Consider the following 17,703-nt stretch of genomic DNA (forward strand, 5'->3'; position numbering starts at 1 on the left):
TTGATTAACATGTGTCAGATACCATGTTGATCTTATTCATCTTTAAAAGTCCTGCGAAGTTTCATGTATTTCAAGTGTATCCTTGCATGTTACAGACATGAACCACATCCTGGGAGGCTGTGTTTCTCAAGGTTACACAGCTAGTAAGTAGTGAAGCGAGATCCAAAACCCCAACTGTTTTTCCATCACGCCAAGCTTGGAACCCAGTGGTTCATGAGAGAGGGAAGGAACAGGGCCAGACTGCTATCACAGTGAGGCTGCCTGTGGCCACTGGTTGTCAGGAAACAAGCCTCTGTTTAAACCCACACTGTGTACACAAACCTCATCCAGGTTATTGAAGCCCTTCCGCCTCCGTTTGTTCATGTCATTCTCTCCGGTTTGACCATCCACCTGCAATGGCCAAGAAAGCAGGGTGAGCTCTGGGGGCCACCAAGGGCTTCAGTCCCACTAAGATCCCTGAGGGCATAGGGCTGGCTTTGTGTCCCTGCCCACAAACAGCTGTCAGCCTACAGGCAGGCGTGGTAGTAAATTACTCTGCACCGTGACAAACGCTGTCACAGAGTTTTGTTCAGGCACAGTGGAGAGAACCTCACTCCACCTAGGGAGCCAAGGCTTCATCAGAAGGGGCTGGCATTACATCCCAAAAGATCTTCATGAAACATCAAAGCATAAAGAATCCTGGTGACATAGGCAGGGCAGGGATGATCTCCATTGCAATGTGGCCTTGGGCTCAGAGCAGTTTAATGGTTTGCCCAAGGCCCAGCCAGGTCTGCTGACGCTTTCAGTGTGCTGCCTTATGGAGACCACCTGGGGTCTCTCTGCACCCAGGGAGCCTCTCTCCTACAAGAAGGTGACCGGGTTCACCTCACATGGACTCTCAGGGCTCAAATGAGCCGCCTAGGGATTTGATGGCAAATCAAGCCTGCAATTCACTCACCATCACAGATCCTAGTAAACAATATTTTGTTAACTTCAAATAAGCATTAACTATAGCCTGATGACTAGCATGACCATACAGCCTAGTTTGTTGGAGGTGGGGGTTAGTTCTGACTTACTGCTTTTTACCCCCAGCCTGCTTGTTAACAGTGCCCCCTTCACTCTCAGAAGTCTCCTGGCTTAGATGATACATGACACGGTTGCCCTACTGAGAACCCCTCACAGCCCACTCTCTGCTGCCTGAATCTGGACATTGAAATCCAGAAAGCCCTGCTCTACCCAAGCCCATTGCATCACCCTGCAAGGGCTCCCAAAGGGCACTCGGCTGTCAGGCTTGTCTCCTCAGGGAATGAGCAGAACTCTGGAGGCCGAGCTGATGCTATGGCTGGAGTGTGAAAGACTGAATTTAGTATCTCCTCTGTACCCCATGGGTAAGCCTACCCTTGTCGCTGGGCTAGGGTCCACCTAGGCTCCCCCATCCTTTTCTGGGGTAAGACCTCTCTGCTACCAGTCTTCAGCCACTGGAGCCTTCTGCAAATGGCTAGTTCTGTCAGAACCAGGGAGCCGTGTCCCATTGACCATAGATCCCTTCTGCAGAGAGCCTCCTACTCTCTCAGAGGGGCCCTCCATCGCAGGCCTGTATTAAATCCTAGCCTTTCTACCATTTTGGATGCAGGGGGAAGTGCTGCAGGCCACCTGCTCACCTCAAACCCAGCCATACAGCCCAATCAGCCCCATAAATCCTAATCTACCCAATCACGGGAGGATTCTTTCACCTCCTGGTTGTTCTGCAACAACAACCCTAGCTATGGGTGCCCCAACACACAACCCAGTATGCACCCCCTCCCTCCAACGGAAAGCACCTGCTTCCTCATCTCTTGTTCTCTTCATCATCCCCTGCCCTTTCCCCATATTTACCAGCACCAGATTTTTTTGTTTGTTTTTGAAGACAAGATCAACCACAGTTTAGTCCATTGATATTTGTTCAAAAATTTGCCCCAGGCAGCACAAAACTACACATCAAAGGGCCCTGCCTTCTCTTGAACATTTTCCTCAGCTTCTAATAAATCATTATTCTGTGAATGGAAAAGATTTTAAGCCAAAAGCTTGGGCAAACACCAAGAGAAACAGATGACCTTATTTGCAACAATGCTGGGTCTTAGAGGAACAGGCTGTCTAGACCCCCAGCTCCACAGCCTGGGAATGCTGCTCTGGCCAGCCCAAATCTGAGGCCTGTGAAAGTACAGAATGTCCTACCCAACAAGAATGCTTCATGCATAATCTTAGGGTTTTCTGTTTTTTTTTTTTTTTTTTTTTTTTTTTTTTTTTTTTTTTTTTTTTTTGGTTGCCACCTTAAATGAGGATTTGTCTTTTCCTCCAAAGGGCAAAACATTTTACTCTCTTTTGTACTCAACAAGCCCAGGGTGGGACTGTTCCACTGGAGCCTATATAGATTGAAGACAGCCATATTAGCCATGGGCTTATGAAGGACATTCCTGGGGAGGCTGTGCCCAGCCAGCAGCTCCTAAGAAGACTCCAAATCCTTCAGGGGGAATAAAGGACATGGATGGGGACAACCTCAGCCCCTCTGACCCATGGGACAACCAAATGCAGTCTATGGAAAGGTTAGCAACACACATACCCAAGTAGTTTCTACTCTTCCTTATGAATTTAACATTGAAGCACTGATTCTCAACTAAGAGCTAGGCTAAAATAAAAAGGTTAAGAACATTCAAACCTAGAGATTTATCTACTTTTTTCTTATCTGTATATCTATATTTGTGAACCAAAATTGCTTCAGTACTCCCTTTTCCTTGGACCCTGTTTCACTCTACAAAGAATTCAAAGCACAAGAAGAAAGAAAATACTTATTGTGCCCAAAGAGAACATGAGAATAAATAACTTATGTTCTTTTCCCATTAATGTTTCCAGCTCTTCCGCCCTAAGAATACTTTCTTATCATGATTTCCCAATGATTTGAAAGAGTCTATATACCAAAAGGCATTTATTAAACTAATTGGTTTTCCTATTAAAAAAAATCAAAGACGTAGATCTGCCAGTCTGAACATTTATTTGATCAGCACAAGATAACCATGTTCCCATACTGCCCAAGTTAATGTGACTTTAGCTCAAAGCAAACAAACTTTATATTTAGTTAGCTGGTATAGCCTAGCCCAGGAATAATTTAGATATGGGTCATAGGAAGAGAGGTTGACCATTGCAGGCTATGGTTTTGTTGATTTGGGCAGCAGCTATGATAGTTAGGAAGTTGGCCAGTGATAGCAAGAGAGCTCTTTCTTCAAGGAATCATGGATTTGAGCATTGGTACTAATTATTTCCCCGCTGTGTGATCTCAGGAAAACCATCCAACTACTTTGACTTCAGTTTCCTTAACTATAAGAAGGGATCTTATATTGTTTAGTTCATAAGCTGTTGTGAGAGTAATGAAATCACAGATGTAAAACACTTCTTAAACTATAATGTGCTAGACAGTAGTCTCCCCTCATCCATGGCAGATACATTCCAAGGCCCCCAGTGGAATCCAGAAACCATGGATACTGCCAAACCCTAGATATGCTGTTTTTTTGATCTGGTAACTGAGACAGCTAAGGTGACTAATGGGTGGGTAGCAAATACACCGTGGATATGCTGGACAAAGGGATGATTCACATTCCAGGCAGGATGGAGTGGGATGCTGTGAGATTTCATCATGCTACTCAGAATGGTGTGCAATCTAAAACTGTGAATTGTTTCTGGAATTTTCCTTTTAATATTTGTGGACCATGGGTGAACACAGGTCACTGAAACCTTAGAAAGCAAAACTGCAGATAAGGAGGGCACTACTGTACAAGTATTAGACACTATTAGTGAGGCTAGTGTTAGTAACAGAATTTTATTTTATTTATTCTCTTTCTGGGGACAGGGTCTTGCTGTGTTGCCCAGGCTGGAGTGCAGTGGTGTGATCTTGGCTCACTGCAACCTCTGCCTCCCAGGTTAAAGTGATTCTTGTGCCTCAGCCTCCCAAGAAGCTGAGACTACTGATGTGCACCACCATGCAGGCTAATTTTTGTATTTTTAGTAAAGACAGGGTTTCACTTTGTTGGCCAGGCTGGTCTTGAACTCCTGGGCTCAAGCAATATGCCCACCTCAGCCTCCCAAAGTGCTGGGATTACAGGCATGAGACACCATGCTTGGCAGAGTAACAGAATTTTAAACATCTGAATTCTACTTCTAGCTTTGACATTTACCACCTACATGACTTAGCAAAATGTAATCTCCCCAAGTCCAAGTTTCCCCATCTAAAAATTGGCATGAAAATATGTTCCCAGCCTTCCTCCAAAGGTGACATGAGGAGCAAATGAGATGTATATGAAAGTGTTTTGTATGCTGTAAAGGGCTGTATTCATTGTGGTTGCAGTGCAGAACCAAGTGTTCAAGCCAGATCGTTTTACTCATCTTTTGAGAAAACAAGCATCTTCATTTAATCATCATTTCTAAAGGAAAAGAACTATCATTTACCAAGCGCCTTCCACCTGCCAGACATGGTGCTCAGACCTGCTGCATGCATTTGCTCACCTCATCTTTGCAGCAATACAATGATGTACATGTTGTTACCCTCATTTTTCAGACAAGCAAAGGAGCTTTCTGAGAGGCTAGAACATTTGCTAGACCCCCAGCAGACGTAAATCTGTGTTTGTCTGCTTGACTTCTAACTGCATTCCCAATCTGTAAATCAGCTCTGAATCCTGGACTGAGATTGCACTGAGGAAAGGAGAGAGAGTAGCTTCAGCCATGACCTGCGTGCACCTGGAGGGGATACTCCAGGGCCCTGTGCTGGCCCAGCCTTGGAAAGTGGCACTCTTGACTCCCCTAAGCCTTCTTCAAACCTCTGCCATGAGAAGTCCTGGAAACCTAGTGGGGAGCTTTGGCTGCTGGGTGTGTGGTTCTGTGAGAGAAGTTGGGGAAGTGAGGTGAGAGGAAGTTTGTAAGTCCCACTAGAAGGTAAGCTGCCTAGGCAGGGTCCTTGCTTGTTCCATTCACTGCTCCATCCCCGGTACTGAGGAGAACTCCGCATAAAATAGGCACTCAAGAAACAGTTGTTGAATGAGTAGATGGAAGGAAGAGGCACCTTTGCATGTAATGCCACCCGGCTCTTCAGAAAGTGTGCAGGTGGCTCAGGGAGAGGAGGGTTGGGGAGGGGGACCTGGACCACTCAGACCAGACATTGACAAAAATGTCAGTCACATTTTGTGAACGCCACTCTGTCAGGGACCAGTGCTGGAGGAGGAGGAGGACCTGGTTGAGCAGGATCAAACCTGGGGCCACCCATCTGGCTTCTGGGATGGGCTCTCCAGGGACAAGTGACAACTTCTGTTTTATCCTCCAAGGAGTGGGCTCAGAATGGGACAAAAATCAGTGTTCTGCATATGTGTACAGTAACGACCGTAGTGGCCATAAGTACAGGTGTCACCATATGTGGTAGGTCTAGGAGAGTACTGGTAGGTATTGTGAGTCTGAGGGTGTATGTCTGTGTGCGCCCATGCACACAGGCATGATAGATGCCCTGGTTATATGTTCAGGTGTCACCTACATGCATGATGACAAGAGCCCTGGAGCCCCCAGGAACTGTCCCATGCCATGAGGCTTTTAGATGCTCACCAGGACCACAGACAGATCTGCAGAAGCAGACCAAGGGCCTATTAAGAGGAAAATATAGTCCCCAAGCTCTCCTTTTTCCAGGCGTGGGCCACCCAGTTTTCAGAACTAATCAACCCAGTGGGTTACCACTCACGGTGGGAATGGAAAAGTTACTCTCTCTAAAAGTAAACGAGATCCTTGATGGAGAAAAGCCTTTCATTTTGCTTGAAGTTGATACATCTTGCTTGGATTGCATGTTATCAGGAAGATAAGATTGGGGGGAAAGAAGAATTTAACATTGTCAGTGAAAATCAGGAGGGAGATTCTTAAGCCTGACTCAGCAGAGAACCAGCGGATCCTCTTCAGATGAAGATGCCACATTGTAAATAAATGTGCACTCACAGCTCAATTCCCATATGAATATATTCCTCTGGAAGATGGAGAGGAAGTTAGGGAGGGGCAGGGAGGAAGGTCAAATACAGATGCACCTATATATACAGATATTGTCTGTGTTTGTGGGGAGGGTTATTGTATAGACTCGTGCAAGCATGCCTGCCCTGTATCTCCACTCCAGAAGGGCTGATGAACAAGGTCACTGAGGGTTGCGTGTCTTGTCGTACTGATATCTTGGTGTAAATGTGAGGGAGCCTCTATGTACGGATGTGTAATTGTATATGGATTTCAGAGTCTTATGTGCAGACATCTCCTGTGGCTGTGCAGGACCAGACCGGGGTGGACTCAGTGTTCTTTGCTAGTGGGAAATGTTGAGGCCAAAGAGCATTGCCATTAGGTTCCCCAAATCAAAAAAGCGTTCAGATACAACAAGGTATCTGGTAGGATGGGAAGAAGGTACTTTCTATGTGGCCCTGATCACTGTGCTGACATTGAGTGGTAGAGAGAATGCAGAGGTATTTCAGTGATGGCCAAGGCACAGTGTGGTGACCCAGTAGCCTTACGAAACCACCTAACCCACCCAGAGGAAGTGCCCCATCACTCTGAGAGAACAAATAATGTCCATGCCAGGCACTTAACTCAATGGCCAAATCTCTCTACCTATCCAAAAATGGGGCAGAGTGCGAAGATTAAATGAGGCTGTGGGAGAGAACAGATCTGTGGGCCTTGACTCCTCCAAAATGGGCAGCCAAGGGACACACCCCGAAGAAGACTGAACAGGATTCAAAAGGGGCCAGAATTGGGCTGGGCAGAGCCCTCCACCACAAGCATTTTCTAGCAGAGCCAGAGGGAAGTGGAATGAGGCCCTCAGCCCTTGGGAGGCCTGGCTAGCCTTGCTGATTCCTGACTTTTAACCATCCCCAGCTCCCAAGCCAGTGCTGGCCGGGCTGTTTCAATTCTGTCACTCTGTAAATAGAGGTGTGGTGAGTGAAAGGTTGAAACATTCCTCTCCAGTTCCCCCTGTGGGCCAAGTGGGAGAAACACGGTGAATGGAGAAAGGCAGTAAATGTCTGTCTCAGAGAGCTTCCAGAAACACTGACTGGCTTGCCTGGGGCCAAACAGCCCAAGACAGGGGTCCTTGGGCTAGAGGTAGAACAAGCTGACCACTGGTATCCAGAAGACAGCCCCATTTACTCAGTGGGAACATGGTGGACAATGCAGCCCTCACACGGAGCCTCTAGGTTACGCCGGCTCAGAGTGGGAGAGAGGCTGGGTGCAGCTCATCATTTTAACTGCTCTGTTGCCATCTTCCTTGCCCGGCTAAGGCCTTGCTAGCCCATTCCTTCCTAGAGCTAGGGAGCCACAGAAGCATGAAGTATCCTGCTCCTGGAGTTGGCAAAACAGCTGCTGCAGCGTCCCAGGGAGCAGGGAGTTCAGGCCTCAGTGGAAAAAGTGACCACTGCTCACACAGCCCAGGGAAAGGAGGCTGGGTAGCCCCATCCCACCCTGGGTGGAGGGGCTGGCTAGATATGGCTGCCTTGGCCAAGCTTAAAGAGACTCTTGGCCACCTAGACTCAGAAACTTGCAGAGGCCTCCAGCACACTGTCCTGTTGGTGGAGGGCACCCTGCCATCCTGGGGAAGGCAGGCAAGCAGTGGGCAGGTACTTACAACTGCCCCCACCCCAAGCCACCCCTGCTCCCACCAGTGGCTTCACTCTGGTCCTATTCTCCTCCACCCATCTTCTCTCCTCTGCTCCCACGAACCACCCCAGGAACTCCCCACTCCAGTCCTAGAACTCTGACATTTGCCATCTGCCCCAACGCATCCACATCCCATAGCCTGTCCTCAGCCCCGACCCTGGCTGGCTTCCCTGTTGCCTGGCATGGTCTCCAGGGCCCACGCCATAGAAGCGCTCTCCTCCCCGGGCTTCCTGACTCCCTCTCTGACTTTCCAACTGTCTGTTCTCCTTCCTATCTTCTTTCCTGGCTGCTCTGCCTCTGCCAGCCCCTCAAACTCCCTTGTTCCCTAAGTTTCGGACCCTTGGTTCTCAGTTTTCTTCCTATCTTCCCAGCATCTATCTTCCTAACTGGACTCCAAGGTCAAGCCTCACATCACTTCTGTATGTCCTATAACTGGATACACAACAAATGCCTTTCAATGAGTGGATTAATTAGTGTGAAGGAAGCATGGGGTAGGGGCAAAGTAATGAAGTACAACAGAGTAGCAGGTGACCTGGCCAAGGCACCTAGCCTTTCTAGGCCTCCAATTTTTTTTTTTTTTTTTTTTTTTTTTAGGTGGAATTTCACTCTTCTTTTCCAATCCAGGCTGGAGTGCAATGGCGCAATCTTGGCTCACTGCAACCTCCGCCTCCTGGGTTCAAGCGATTCTCCTGCCTCAGCCTCCTGAGTAGCTTGGGATTATAGGCACCTGTCACCACACCTGGCTAATTTTTTGTATTTTTAGTAGATACGGGGCTTCATCATATTGGCCAGGCTGGTCTCAAACTCCTGACCTCAGGTGATCTGCCTGCCTTGGCCTCCCAAAGTGCTGGGATTACAGGCGTGAGCCACCACAACCATAGGCCTCCATTTTTATCTGTAAAATGTGCACATGAAGCAAGAGAACTTGCATTATGCCTCCCACAGAGATGTTAGCATTCACACGAAACTGTCACTGCTCCTTAGGCATGTGATGCCCAAACTGTGTCCCGTGGCACCATGTGAACTCACAGAGGTGCCACAGAATATTTTTAACTTTCTAGGAAAACACTATCATGTCTGTCAGACAACTTGAAAAATGCTCCTATTTATTTGGTCTTAACTACTTAATAAGTGAAACTGTTAGGTATTTATTTTGGTATAGGCACACCATGAAAAAAATTACAGAGACACTAAGGGTGCTATAAGTTGAGAAAGTTTGGGAACCTCTTTATTAGGCTCCAAGCTCCTCAAAGGCAAGGTCCATATATTATTCACTTCCGTATATTTGCTCCCCTCATCAGAAACAAAAAATATAGCACTAAAGTTGACCTATAGGAGAGCCCAATATATATTTGTTGAATGAGTGAATAAATACAAATTAATGGAACAGATGTGTAAACGGAGCATCATCACCATGCACTTCGGCCACTAAACTGATGGCTGTCATGTTCCAGATCTAAACTGCTGAGCACAGTGAGAACTCATTTCATCCTCATCCCTCAGGAAGCAGAGCTGATCTGATTTACTTCTAAAAGCATTCACCAATATGTTCTATCAGCTCGCTACCATGTCTTTCCTATAACCACTTTGAAGTCATTGAAACTAGCTACACAGTGCCAGGAAGAACTTCCAAAAACATTCAGTCACTAATCCGAGTTTTACTAGCTTCTTCCGGGAGCGCCTGATCCATGTAACTTACTAGCCTCAACAGACTGAGAATGTGACAATCTCCGTTCCTCATACCCCATCCACATGCCATGGGAAATAAAACCAAAGCCAGGCCAAAACTTACTCGTGGAGTCCTCTTCCTTGGAAATGTGAGGTTGAGATAGTTATTAGAAATGGATGATTTGGCCAAGCTGAGGTCAGCATTTTCTCCATCGTTTTTGCGCCAAGAATCTGTTGGGAAATAAAAGTGCAACTGTCATTTGGAACCTGGCTCCAGGAAGTATGCCTATAACAAGGAGGTGTTGGCTGGGCACGGTGGCTCATGCCTGTAATCCCAGCACTTGGGAGGCCAAGACAGGCGGATCACGAGGTCAGGAGATCGAGGCCATCCTGGCTAACACAGTGAAACCGTGTCTCTACTAAAAATACAAAAAAAATTAGCCGGGTGTGGTGGCGGGCGCCTGTAGTCCCAGCTACTCGGGAGGCTGAGGCAGGAGAATGGCGTGAACCTGGGAGGTGGAGCTTGCAGTGAGCCAAGATCGTGCCACTGCACTCCAGCCTGGGCAACAAAACAAAAAAAGGAGGTGTCATTGTAACCAGGTCCCTCTAAAATAATTCTCTCACCCCAAACTCAAGATGTAAATGGCATACAGATCCACTTACATGCGCAGGGGCTGGGTGAGTGGAGTCACCCCTGTTTGGCCTCAAAGTCAAGGGGAACACACTGGGCAGCCCCAGAACAGACCATACCAGTGTTAGGAGCAGCCAGACTCAGAGACAAGGACAGAGTTGGCTCAAGGGGCCAAGCAAAATCTCTGTGCAGGTGCTTACCCACAGGCCTCAGTGGAGTGCCCCGGAAGAGCTCGTAGAACTTGGAGAGGTACATGACCATGCTGAGCTTGTCAGGCTCCTGGGCAGACGCCATCTCTTTGCCTGTGGTCACTGGAGGGATCCCAAACTCTCGCTCGGCCACATCGAATGCGAGCTGGTTGTTCTCCACAGCGTCATCTTCATTCAAAGAGTCAAAGTTGCTAGAGAATCAAAACAAAGTAGAGAAATTCAGGGAGAGGAGGCAGAGGTGTGGCGAGCTGAGCACCTTCAGGTGGTAAGGAGCACTGAAGGTGACACTCTGCCAGGTGTCGGCAGGGTACAGGGTAGGAATAGTGACCCCAGCCCCTACCCCCAGTTCTCACCCACCACTCCACTGGTCAGGAAGGGACAAAATCAGACTCGGGCCATGATGACGTTATTGCTGCCTGGGCTAAAGCCATCAGAAAATGATTTAAACCTCTTGAGAACATTTATGAGCTATTTTACTTTTAAATATATCCTTTTTTTTCTTTTTAATTACAAAAGTAAAATGGGCATCTTGTAAAAAACATCAAGTTACATAGCATATAAAGTAAAAAGGGAGACCAGGCACAGTGGCTCATGCCTATAATCCCAGCAGTTTGGGAGGCAGAGGTGGGCAGATCACTTGAGCTCAGTTCGAGACCAGGCTGGCCAACATGGCAAAACTCTACCTCTGCTAAAAATACAAAAATTAGCCGGGTGTGGTGGTGGGCACCTGTAATCCCAGCTACTCAGGAGACTGAGGCAGGAGAATTGCTTGAACCTGGGAGGCGGAGGTTGCCGTGAGCTGAGATTGCGTCACTGTTCTCCAGCCCAGGCAACAGAGCAAGAGACTCCAGCTCAAAAAAAAAAAAAAAAAAAAAAAAAAAAAAAGGAGAGTCCATCCTCTTAAGGCCACCTCGCTTCCTAAAGTACCAATTACTAGCCCTTGGGTAGGTTTGCTGTCAGCCTTTTTTGTGATTTGCACCTGGCTGTGAAGTTCTGCTCCTGCTGATTTAAATACAGATGCATCATGCTTTAGCATCACAGTGTTTCCTCAAACATAACCTGATCTCCCCAATGGCCCTGCTGCTATTTTTAATTTGTAGATGAAGAATCTAAAGCTCAGAGAAAGTAAGTGGCTTGCCCAAGGACACACAGCTTATGGATCTGGGTCTCAAACCTAATTCTATAAAACCCTCAAACTAGTCCCTGGAATTAGGTCTGACCCATACTCCTCTCTTGAGGGTGGAGCTCCAAAGTGTGAATGCTCAAATTTCCAAAGAGTATGGTGATGGGGGTCGGGGGGGAAGGGTAGCGGGGAGTGAGGTGTCAAGAGTGCCATCACTAAGCCTGAGCCAATTTTTATCCTCACATATTAGGAATACAGATCAAACACATTGCTGACAGAGTAATCAGTGCAATGGGAAAAGAACAAATGTTAAGAAAAATCTCAAATCAAAACACAGAAAGAAATATTGAACCAAGTAATGAAGATTCTGCATGCAGCAGAATGGCCTCGGCATCCCTTGTCTCCAGCGGCCCGCCTGGGCCCCAGACTCACATGAGCTCAGGCCGGAAGCGGTGGATGATGGCACACAGGGCCAACCCGCTGCGCCAGGATGTGGTCAGGTCGGTGACGTTGACATGCTGGTAGCCCTCTGTCTGCTGCTGGCACCAGGTTAGGAGCTTGCTGGGCCGGATATCTGACTCTGCAAGAAGGAGAGCGCAGGCAGTGAGGCTCTGCAGGAATCTCACACAGTCTGCCCTGGCGATCCCTTCTCATTGCCACCACGGCTGGGGACCAGGAGGAGCGGCCCCAAGGCAAGGGGCCACGGCAGGGGGCCATTGGCATGGGTGCAGCTCCCTGAGGACTGCTGCTTGGGGGCCTGGTCAAGAGTATGGCGGGAGGGGAGAGGAAGCATGTTATCTTCCAGCAGAGTCCCCAAGACCTACTGTGTTTAGGCCCTGCCAACAATATGCTCATCTAGTGGGGAAGACAGTCACAGAGGGCGTGACAATGACACAGTGCTGTGATGGAGGGAGAAACAGGGGGCTGTGGGAACACATTAGCAGGTTTGCCCAAGTCTGCTCTGGGAGGGGAATTCTCCAAAGAAAAGTGTCATAGGGACGTACGTTTGAGCTTATTCTTTAAGAGCATCTAGGAACTTATCAGACGGAAGAAGTCATTCCAGGAAGACAGAAAGGACTGTGCGGTGGCAAAGAATCTAGAAAAACCTGCTTTGTTTGTGTAACAGTAAAATGGTTGATTATAGTAAGTGGTTTATCACAGCAGTGGGGCATGTCGTGGTGCGTGGTGGGGAGGGAGGAGTACAGCTGAGTTTGCCTAAGGAAGGAGAGGAGGCAAAGTCTGGACAGGCACAGGTAGCTAAAGAGGTCTCCAAGCAGGAGAGCATCCTGAGCCGAGCTGGGTGCTGCGGGTTCCTCATTTAACCATCCCATATCCCTGTGTTGGGCACTGGCCCTGTGTCCAGTGCACTGCCAGGCCCAGGATGATCAGGAAAAGGGCGAAGTGCATTAAGCTCATTATCTACTTAAGGGGACAAGGCCCCCATGCAGGAAAACAACAGGAAAATAAGAACAAGTCCCAGTGAAATAATCCCCCGGTTCACGTTTACTGTGTGAAGCTCTTGACACACACTAGCTCCTATCATCCTCATACTGATTCTCTGGGCAGGGGTTCTCTTGGACTTACAGAGGAGGAACTGGAGTACAAAGAGGAGAGATGCCTGCCCATGGCCACATAGGTAAAGGTTGGTTGCAGAGCCTGTGTCACCACGGCCACTGAGCAGGACTCCTCCCCTCAAAGCCCTTCCCAGCCACCCACCAGGGTCCCAGGAGGGCGGCTTACCCCTCCTGGAGAGGTTGACAGATCTCCTCAGTGAGCCCAGTCTCTTGAGAGGGTAGTGCTCCAGCTCCTTAGTGATGTACAAATGCTTCACCTATGAGCAAGAGAGACAACATGCTTGCCCACCAGTTTTCCCCCAAATCCTAGTCTCAGGGCCCCTAAACTCGACCCCCCCCAATTCAGTGCCTGCCACCATTTTCCTCTATTGCTGGGAGGCATGACCTTCGGCAAGGGAACGCAGGCAACTTGAGTCATAGAGCAATGGGCCTCAATCCTCCACCCAGATGCAGGCAAACTAAGTGGGAGTGTGTGTAGCTAATCTGTGTGTATACAATTAGCTAATTTAAAAAATTCACACAATTTTCTGTTCTATTGACCAAAGAGGTAGAGAGTTTGGTGGCTTTAAATCAGTGGAAGAAGAAATGGACCCCAGGACCAAGGGTGGTATGCAGAGAGCATATTTGGCCAAGTAGATTATTTGAGACAGGTAAGATCAGCAATGCATATGCATAGTGACAATATATGTAAATATATGCACAGATACATATATATCTTTTCCCCCATATGTGTTCTAGTTCTGTCCTGTGGGCTAGAAAGAATGCTGACTCGAGTGGGTAGAAGAACTGGTCCCACCATTAGGCCAGCAGGCCTTGGTGGCCTCAGTCCCAGGAATGGACCAAAATTTAATGTGACCTCCTCCCCACCGCCTCTTCCCACTGTTCAGTGCAGAGTGATTCAGACAGGGCCCCAGCAATGGACTTGCCTGATGGGGTCTGACACAGTGTGAGTTGAGGTTTGGGTACCGCGTCCCTGGGTCCAACGTGTACTGCTCAAAGTTCTTGTTGATGTTCTCTGGGGTTGTCTGAGGTAACAGCCGGTAGAGACTTTCCCTGGAGGGAGGCGGAGCCTGGAGGTCAGGGATCACTTTTGCCACCTCAGGCCTTCTCCCCACCCTTCCCTACTTTCCCCTTCCTCTGGCTCAAGGGCTTCCTGGACATGTTTGTCTAAACCCTTCCCTGAAATACCTGACACTCCTGGTTCTTGAGATCTGCAAAGTGGAGAGAAGGTCAAAGGGGCCAAGAGGAAAGGGGCGCCTGGGTGACGGGGATGCTGGGCTCCTCCACCCAGGCAGAGGGGAGGGACGCAGGGCTGGCAGCACGGTGGCCTGTGGCTTTGCCATAACCATGCTCAGCCACGCTGCCTCCTGCGGCCTGCTCCCCACGACCACAGGCTTCCACACCCAAGATTGTCAGAGGCCTGCCTCTGCCCGCCAGCCCTGACCTCCCCCCACCCACCAGCTGTCACAGCCACGTGGCCAGCAGCAGGGGTCTGGGAAGAAGCCCAGGATCTCAGCGGTGGGAGAGGCCTGGAAAGCCAGAGAATCCAACCCCCATCCAGCACAGGAGACTCAGCACTGCCTTGGAAGATTCCCTTAAATAAACCTCTCTGGCTCTTGGGTGAATGAGCGATGCTGGGGAGCCCCAGCTGCAGGGCCAACCTAGATGAAGATTTTTCTTTGTCATCCAGGGACCAAGGTCCTGGCCCCCAGAGAAAGTCACTGTAAGAGTCAGACAGTGATGGAGAAAACATCCTTGGGGATGCTGATGATCAAATCAGGCCACACATGGGAAGGCAGAATGGAGGAGGCAGAGACTCCAGGTATATCCAGCAGCCACCTGAGGGTTAATCTTGCCCCCTTTCCTGCCTGAGTGGCCCTGCCCCCTAGTTAGGAGCCCTGCTGTCAAAGCTTACCTTTCAGCCAGCAGCTCCAGGGGAGGGGTGCCCTGGTTCCAGCTCTTCACCATCCATGCCGTGTCAAAGGCTGCCAGGAAGCCACGGGCACAGCCTGTACCCATGGGCCAAAATGGCTGCAAAAGAAAATGTGCAAAATTCCAGTTGATTCTGATGACTCCCAGTCTATGATCTCATTGTACCCAGCACATACTGATTGCCAGGATTGTGCAGGGTACTGGACGGACAGAGAGGTGACAGGGCAGGGACCCTGCTACCTATGTGGATTCACCACAAGGTCAAATAACCATAGCAGAAAGTTAAATGTAAAGGGTGCTATGATGCAGGCATAGCAAAACTGCTTTAAGGCTCAGAAAAGGCGAGACAAATTCCCATCCTAGGACAGGGGGATGGAAATCAGAATAAGCTTCTTAAGAGTTGCATTAAGCTGATTTTAATGAATGGATGAGATTCTGATCCTGAGCTACTTGGGAATGGTGTGGGCAAAGGCATGGTGGTTGGAAAATGCTGGCGCCTGATGGAAGAACAGCTGTCTGTTCTGGGTATAACATGGAGCATGGGAGGAGGGTAGGGAGAAACCAAGCTGGGAAAGGAGTCTGGGCCAGAAGCAGGATGGGCACTGAGGGCTCAACCAAGGGTCTTAGGTTCAAGTCCATGCACAATGGTGCCCAAGGACTAAGTCAACCAAGCTAAGTGCTGACTAATCTGCTCCATGAGCACCCAAAGCATGGTTTGGAATTTGACTCTTAACTTGGAATAAATACATAATCAGTGCTTACACTAAAGAGAAAACTTTCTCCTTTCAGAAAACATTCATTTAATCTAAGGATCCTTGTACCCTTGCAGATTTTCTGGGAAGAATTTTCAGCAGGGAAGCTATGAATGGAAAGGAGACTTTGGGGCCCATAGGCCTCTCCTGCACCCTGTGTGATCTCAAAGGCCACAAAGGGCCACCCACATGAGGAAGAAGTCTTGGCCCAGCTGAGGGTCCACACACTCTGAGAAGGATAGCTCATGTGGCCTAGACCGGGCCTGCCTGATTTTGTACTTCATCAAAGAAGTCAGTGCAAAAGAGCCAGGAGATAGAAGAGAAGGCTCTCCTAACCACACAGAGGCAGAAAAGCCTCCTCTGAATGCAGCAACAGGACAGGCTCTGAGGCCGGGACAAGCTTGGCAGAGTCCTGCCAACTGGCTGAGAGCCTGTCCTCTCCCCGCTGCACAACAGCAGATACTGCCTGCCAGAATACAAATGTGGGATCTGTCTCGTAGAGAAACATGGGGGCTCCGAGCGCAGGCAGTACCTCAAGCAAGCTGTCACCCACAAGGGCCACGAGCAGCTGGTGCGCCTGCCGCTCCCGCACCAGGGCCGCGTTCTCTGAGGCATACATGCAGGTAAAGTCAAACATGGCCACATCAGGCTGCCCATAGTGGTTCATGGCAAAGTCTAAGGATGGCAGCTGGTAGTTAGTGGCAAAGTCTGCAGCTTCCCGGGCATAGGATAGCAGGTTGTCTTGGTTCACGTTCTCCGCACACAGCAGCATCTCTGTGTCGATGTAGTCCTGGGGAAGATGAAAACACAGTGCAACAACCTCCCCCTCTAATGGGCTAGCCTTCATACCCACCTCTTGGCGAAAGGACTTGGAATGGGTCTATACAGTGAGGCTAGTCAGAAAAGACATACAAAAACCAGGGCCAAGGGAATAAAGAGGAAATAAATCAGCCAGCTGTGAGGGTTAACACGGTTGTGATTAAGCATCAAATTTGGCTTTGAGCTTCCTGGCATCCAAGGCAAAAGGGAAATGTGATATGCCCCAGAGCTCTCCTTATCAGAAAGAAGGAAGCATAGAAATTCCTCAGGGGAGGTAATTTTTCCCTGGCATTAAATTCTAAAAGATCTGTCTCACGTAAGAATTTCAACAGGGCGCGTTGAGAGTTATAATGAACAGTGCACTTGATAATGGTCTTGGAGCAAACAACGAGCACATTTCATAGGGCTGGTTCTCATGAGAACTTTCAGTACAATTAAGAGACAAAGGAGCCATCAGAAAGTGTGATTTTATAATAAACTCAGCTAAACGAGTGTGGTCCAAATATGCCATGTTTAGTGGTCAAACAAGACCAGAAAAAGAAAATGGGTAACCTCTCACACTTTCCAAAATCAGTGACTCCTTTACTTGATGGGCCGAGGGCTCTCAGAGCTTAGTTTTTTTTTTTTTTTTTTTTTTTTGAGACGGAGTTTCATTCTTGTCTCCCAGGCCAGAGTGCAGTGGTGTGATTTTTGGCTCACAGCAACCTCCGCCTCCCAGGTTCAAGCAATTCTCCTGCCTTGGCCTCCCCAGTAGCTTGCTTTTGGTGCTAATTGTTATGCTTCTCTCATGGGGAGTGCAGGGCCCTGAGCTGTGAGGACTGGAATATCCATCCTGGAGGGACACTAACAATGAAACACAGGATGTCGGGATTGAAGACAGCTGGCAAGTTTAGTGTATCCCTAGAGTCCAAGCTGCTCACTGTGTGGCTAAAGAGACTAAAAGACCACCTTTCTCAAAGGTGACACAAAAAGTACAGACACCTGGAGTGGGAGGGGACCAGTGTGTAACATGAACACAGGCTCTGGGGCCAGTGAGAGCAATGGGCCAAAGTCCACCTCTGCTGTTTACTAACTAAATCTGGGCCAGTTATTTAACTTTTCAGAGTCTCCAGTCTCTCATCTGTAAAAAGGAAATATCAAAACCAACTTCACAGAGCCACGTGAGAAGATGGAATGAGTGTACACACGAAATCCCTAGCCCCATGTGGGAAGTGACTGACAAATGGGAATTCCTGTCCCTGTAATTCATGCTGGCTCCAGATATGGCTTATGATGAAGTATATCCTGGACCCAGCCAAGGCACCCTCAATTACAAAGGTCTTGACAA

The 17,703-nt window shown here is 48.6% G+C and overlaps 1 protein-coding gene across 15 annotated transcripts in view; it reads right to left on the bottom strand.

The window, feature by feature from the left end:
• The window catches only part of MICAL2 (microtubule associated monooxygenase, calponin and LIM domain containing 2), a 249,417-nt gene that overhangs the window by 117,752 nt on the left and 113,962 nt on the right, over nt 1–17,703 (bottom strand). For all 15 annotated transcript variants that reach the window (XM_058446993.1, XM_058446991.1, XM_058446992.1 and 12 more), the window contains 8 exons: nt 16,090–16,347; nt 14,789–14,904; nt 13,800–13,926; nt 13,040–13,130; nt 11,732–11,879; nt 10,168–10,367; nt 9,461–9,567; nt 322–390 (listed from right to left, as the gene is read on the bottom strand). In XM_058446993.1, the coding sequence (XP_058302976.1) occupies nt 322–390; nt 9,461–9,567; nt 10,168–10,367; nt 11,732–11,879; nt 13,040–13,130; nt 13,800–13,926; nt 14,789–14,904; nt 16,090–16,347 (1,116 nt within the window). The remainder of the gene's footprint in view (nt 1–321; nt 391–9,460; nt 9,568–10,167; nt 10,368–11,731; nt 11,880–13,039; nt 13,131–13,799; nt 13,927–14,788; nt 14,905–16,089; nt 16,348–17,703) is intronic.

This window comes from Hylobates moloch, unplaced genomic scaffold (genome assembly GCF_009828535.3).
Source record: "Hylobates moloch isolate HMO894 unplaced genomic scaffold, HMol_V3 SCAFFOLD_11, whole genome shotgun sequence".
NCBI classification, from domain to species: domain Eukaryota; kingdom Metazoa; phylum Chordata; class Mammalia; order Primates; family Hylobatidae; genus Hylobates; species Hylobates moloch.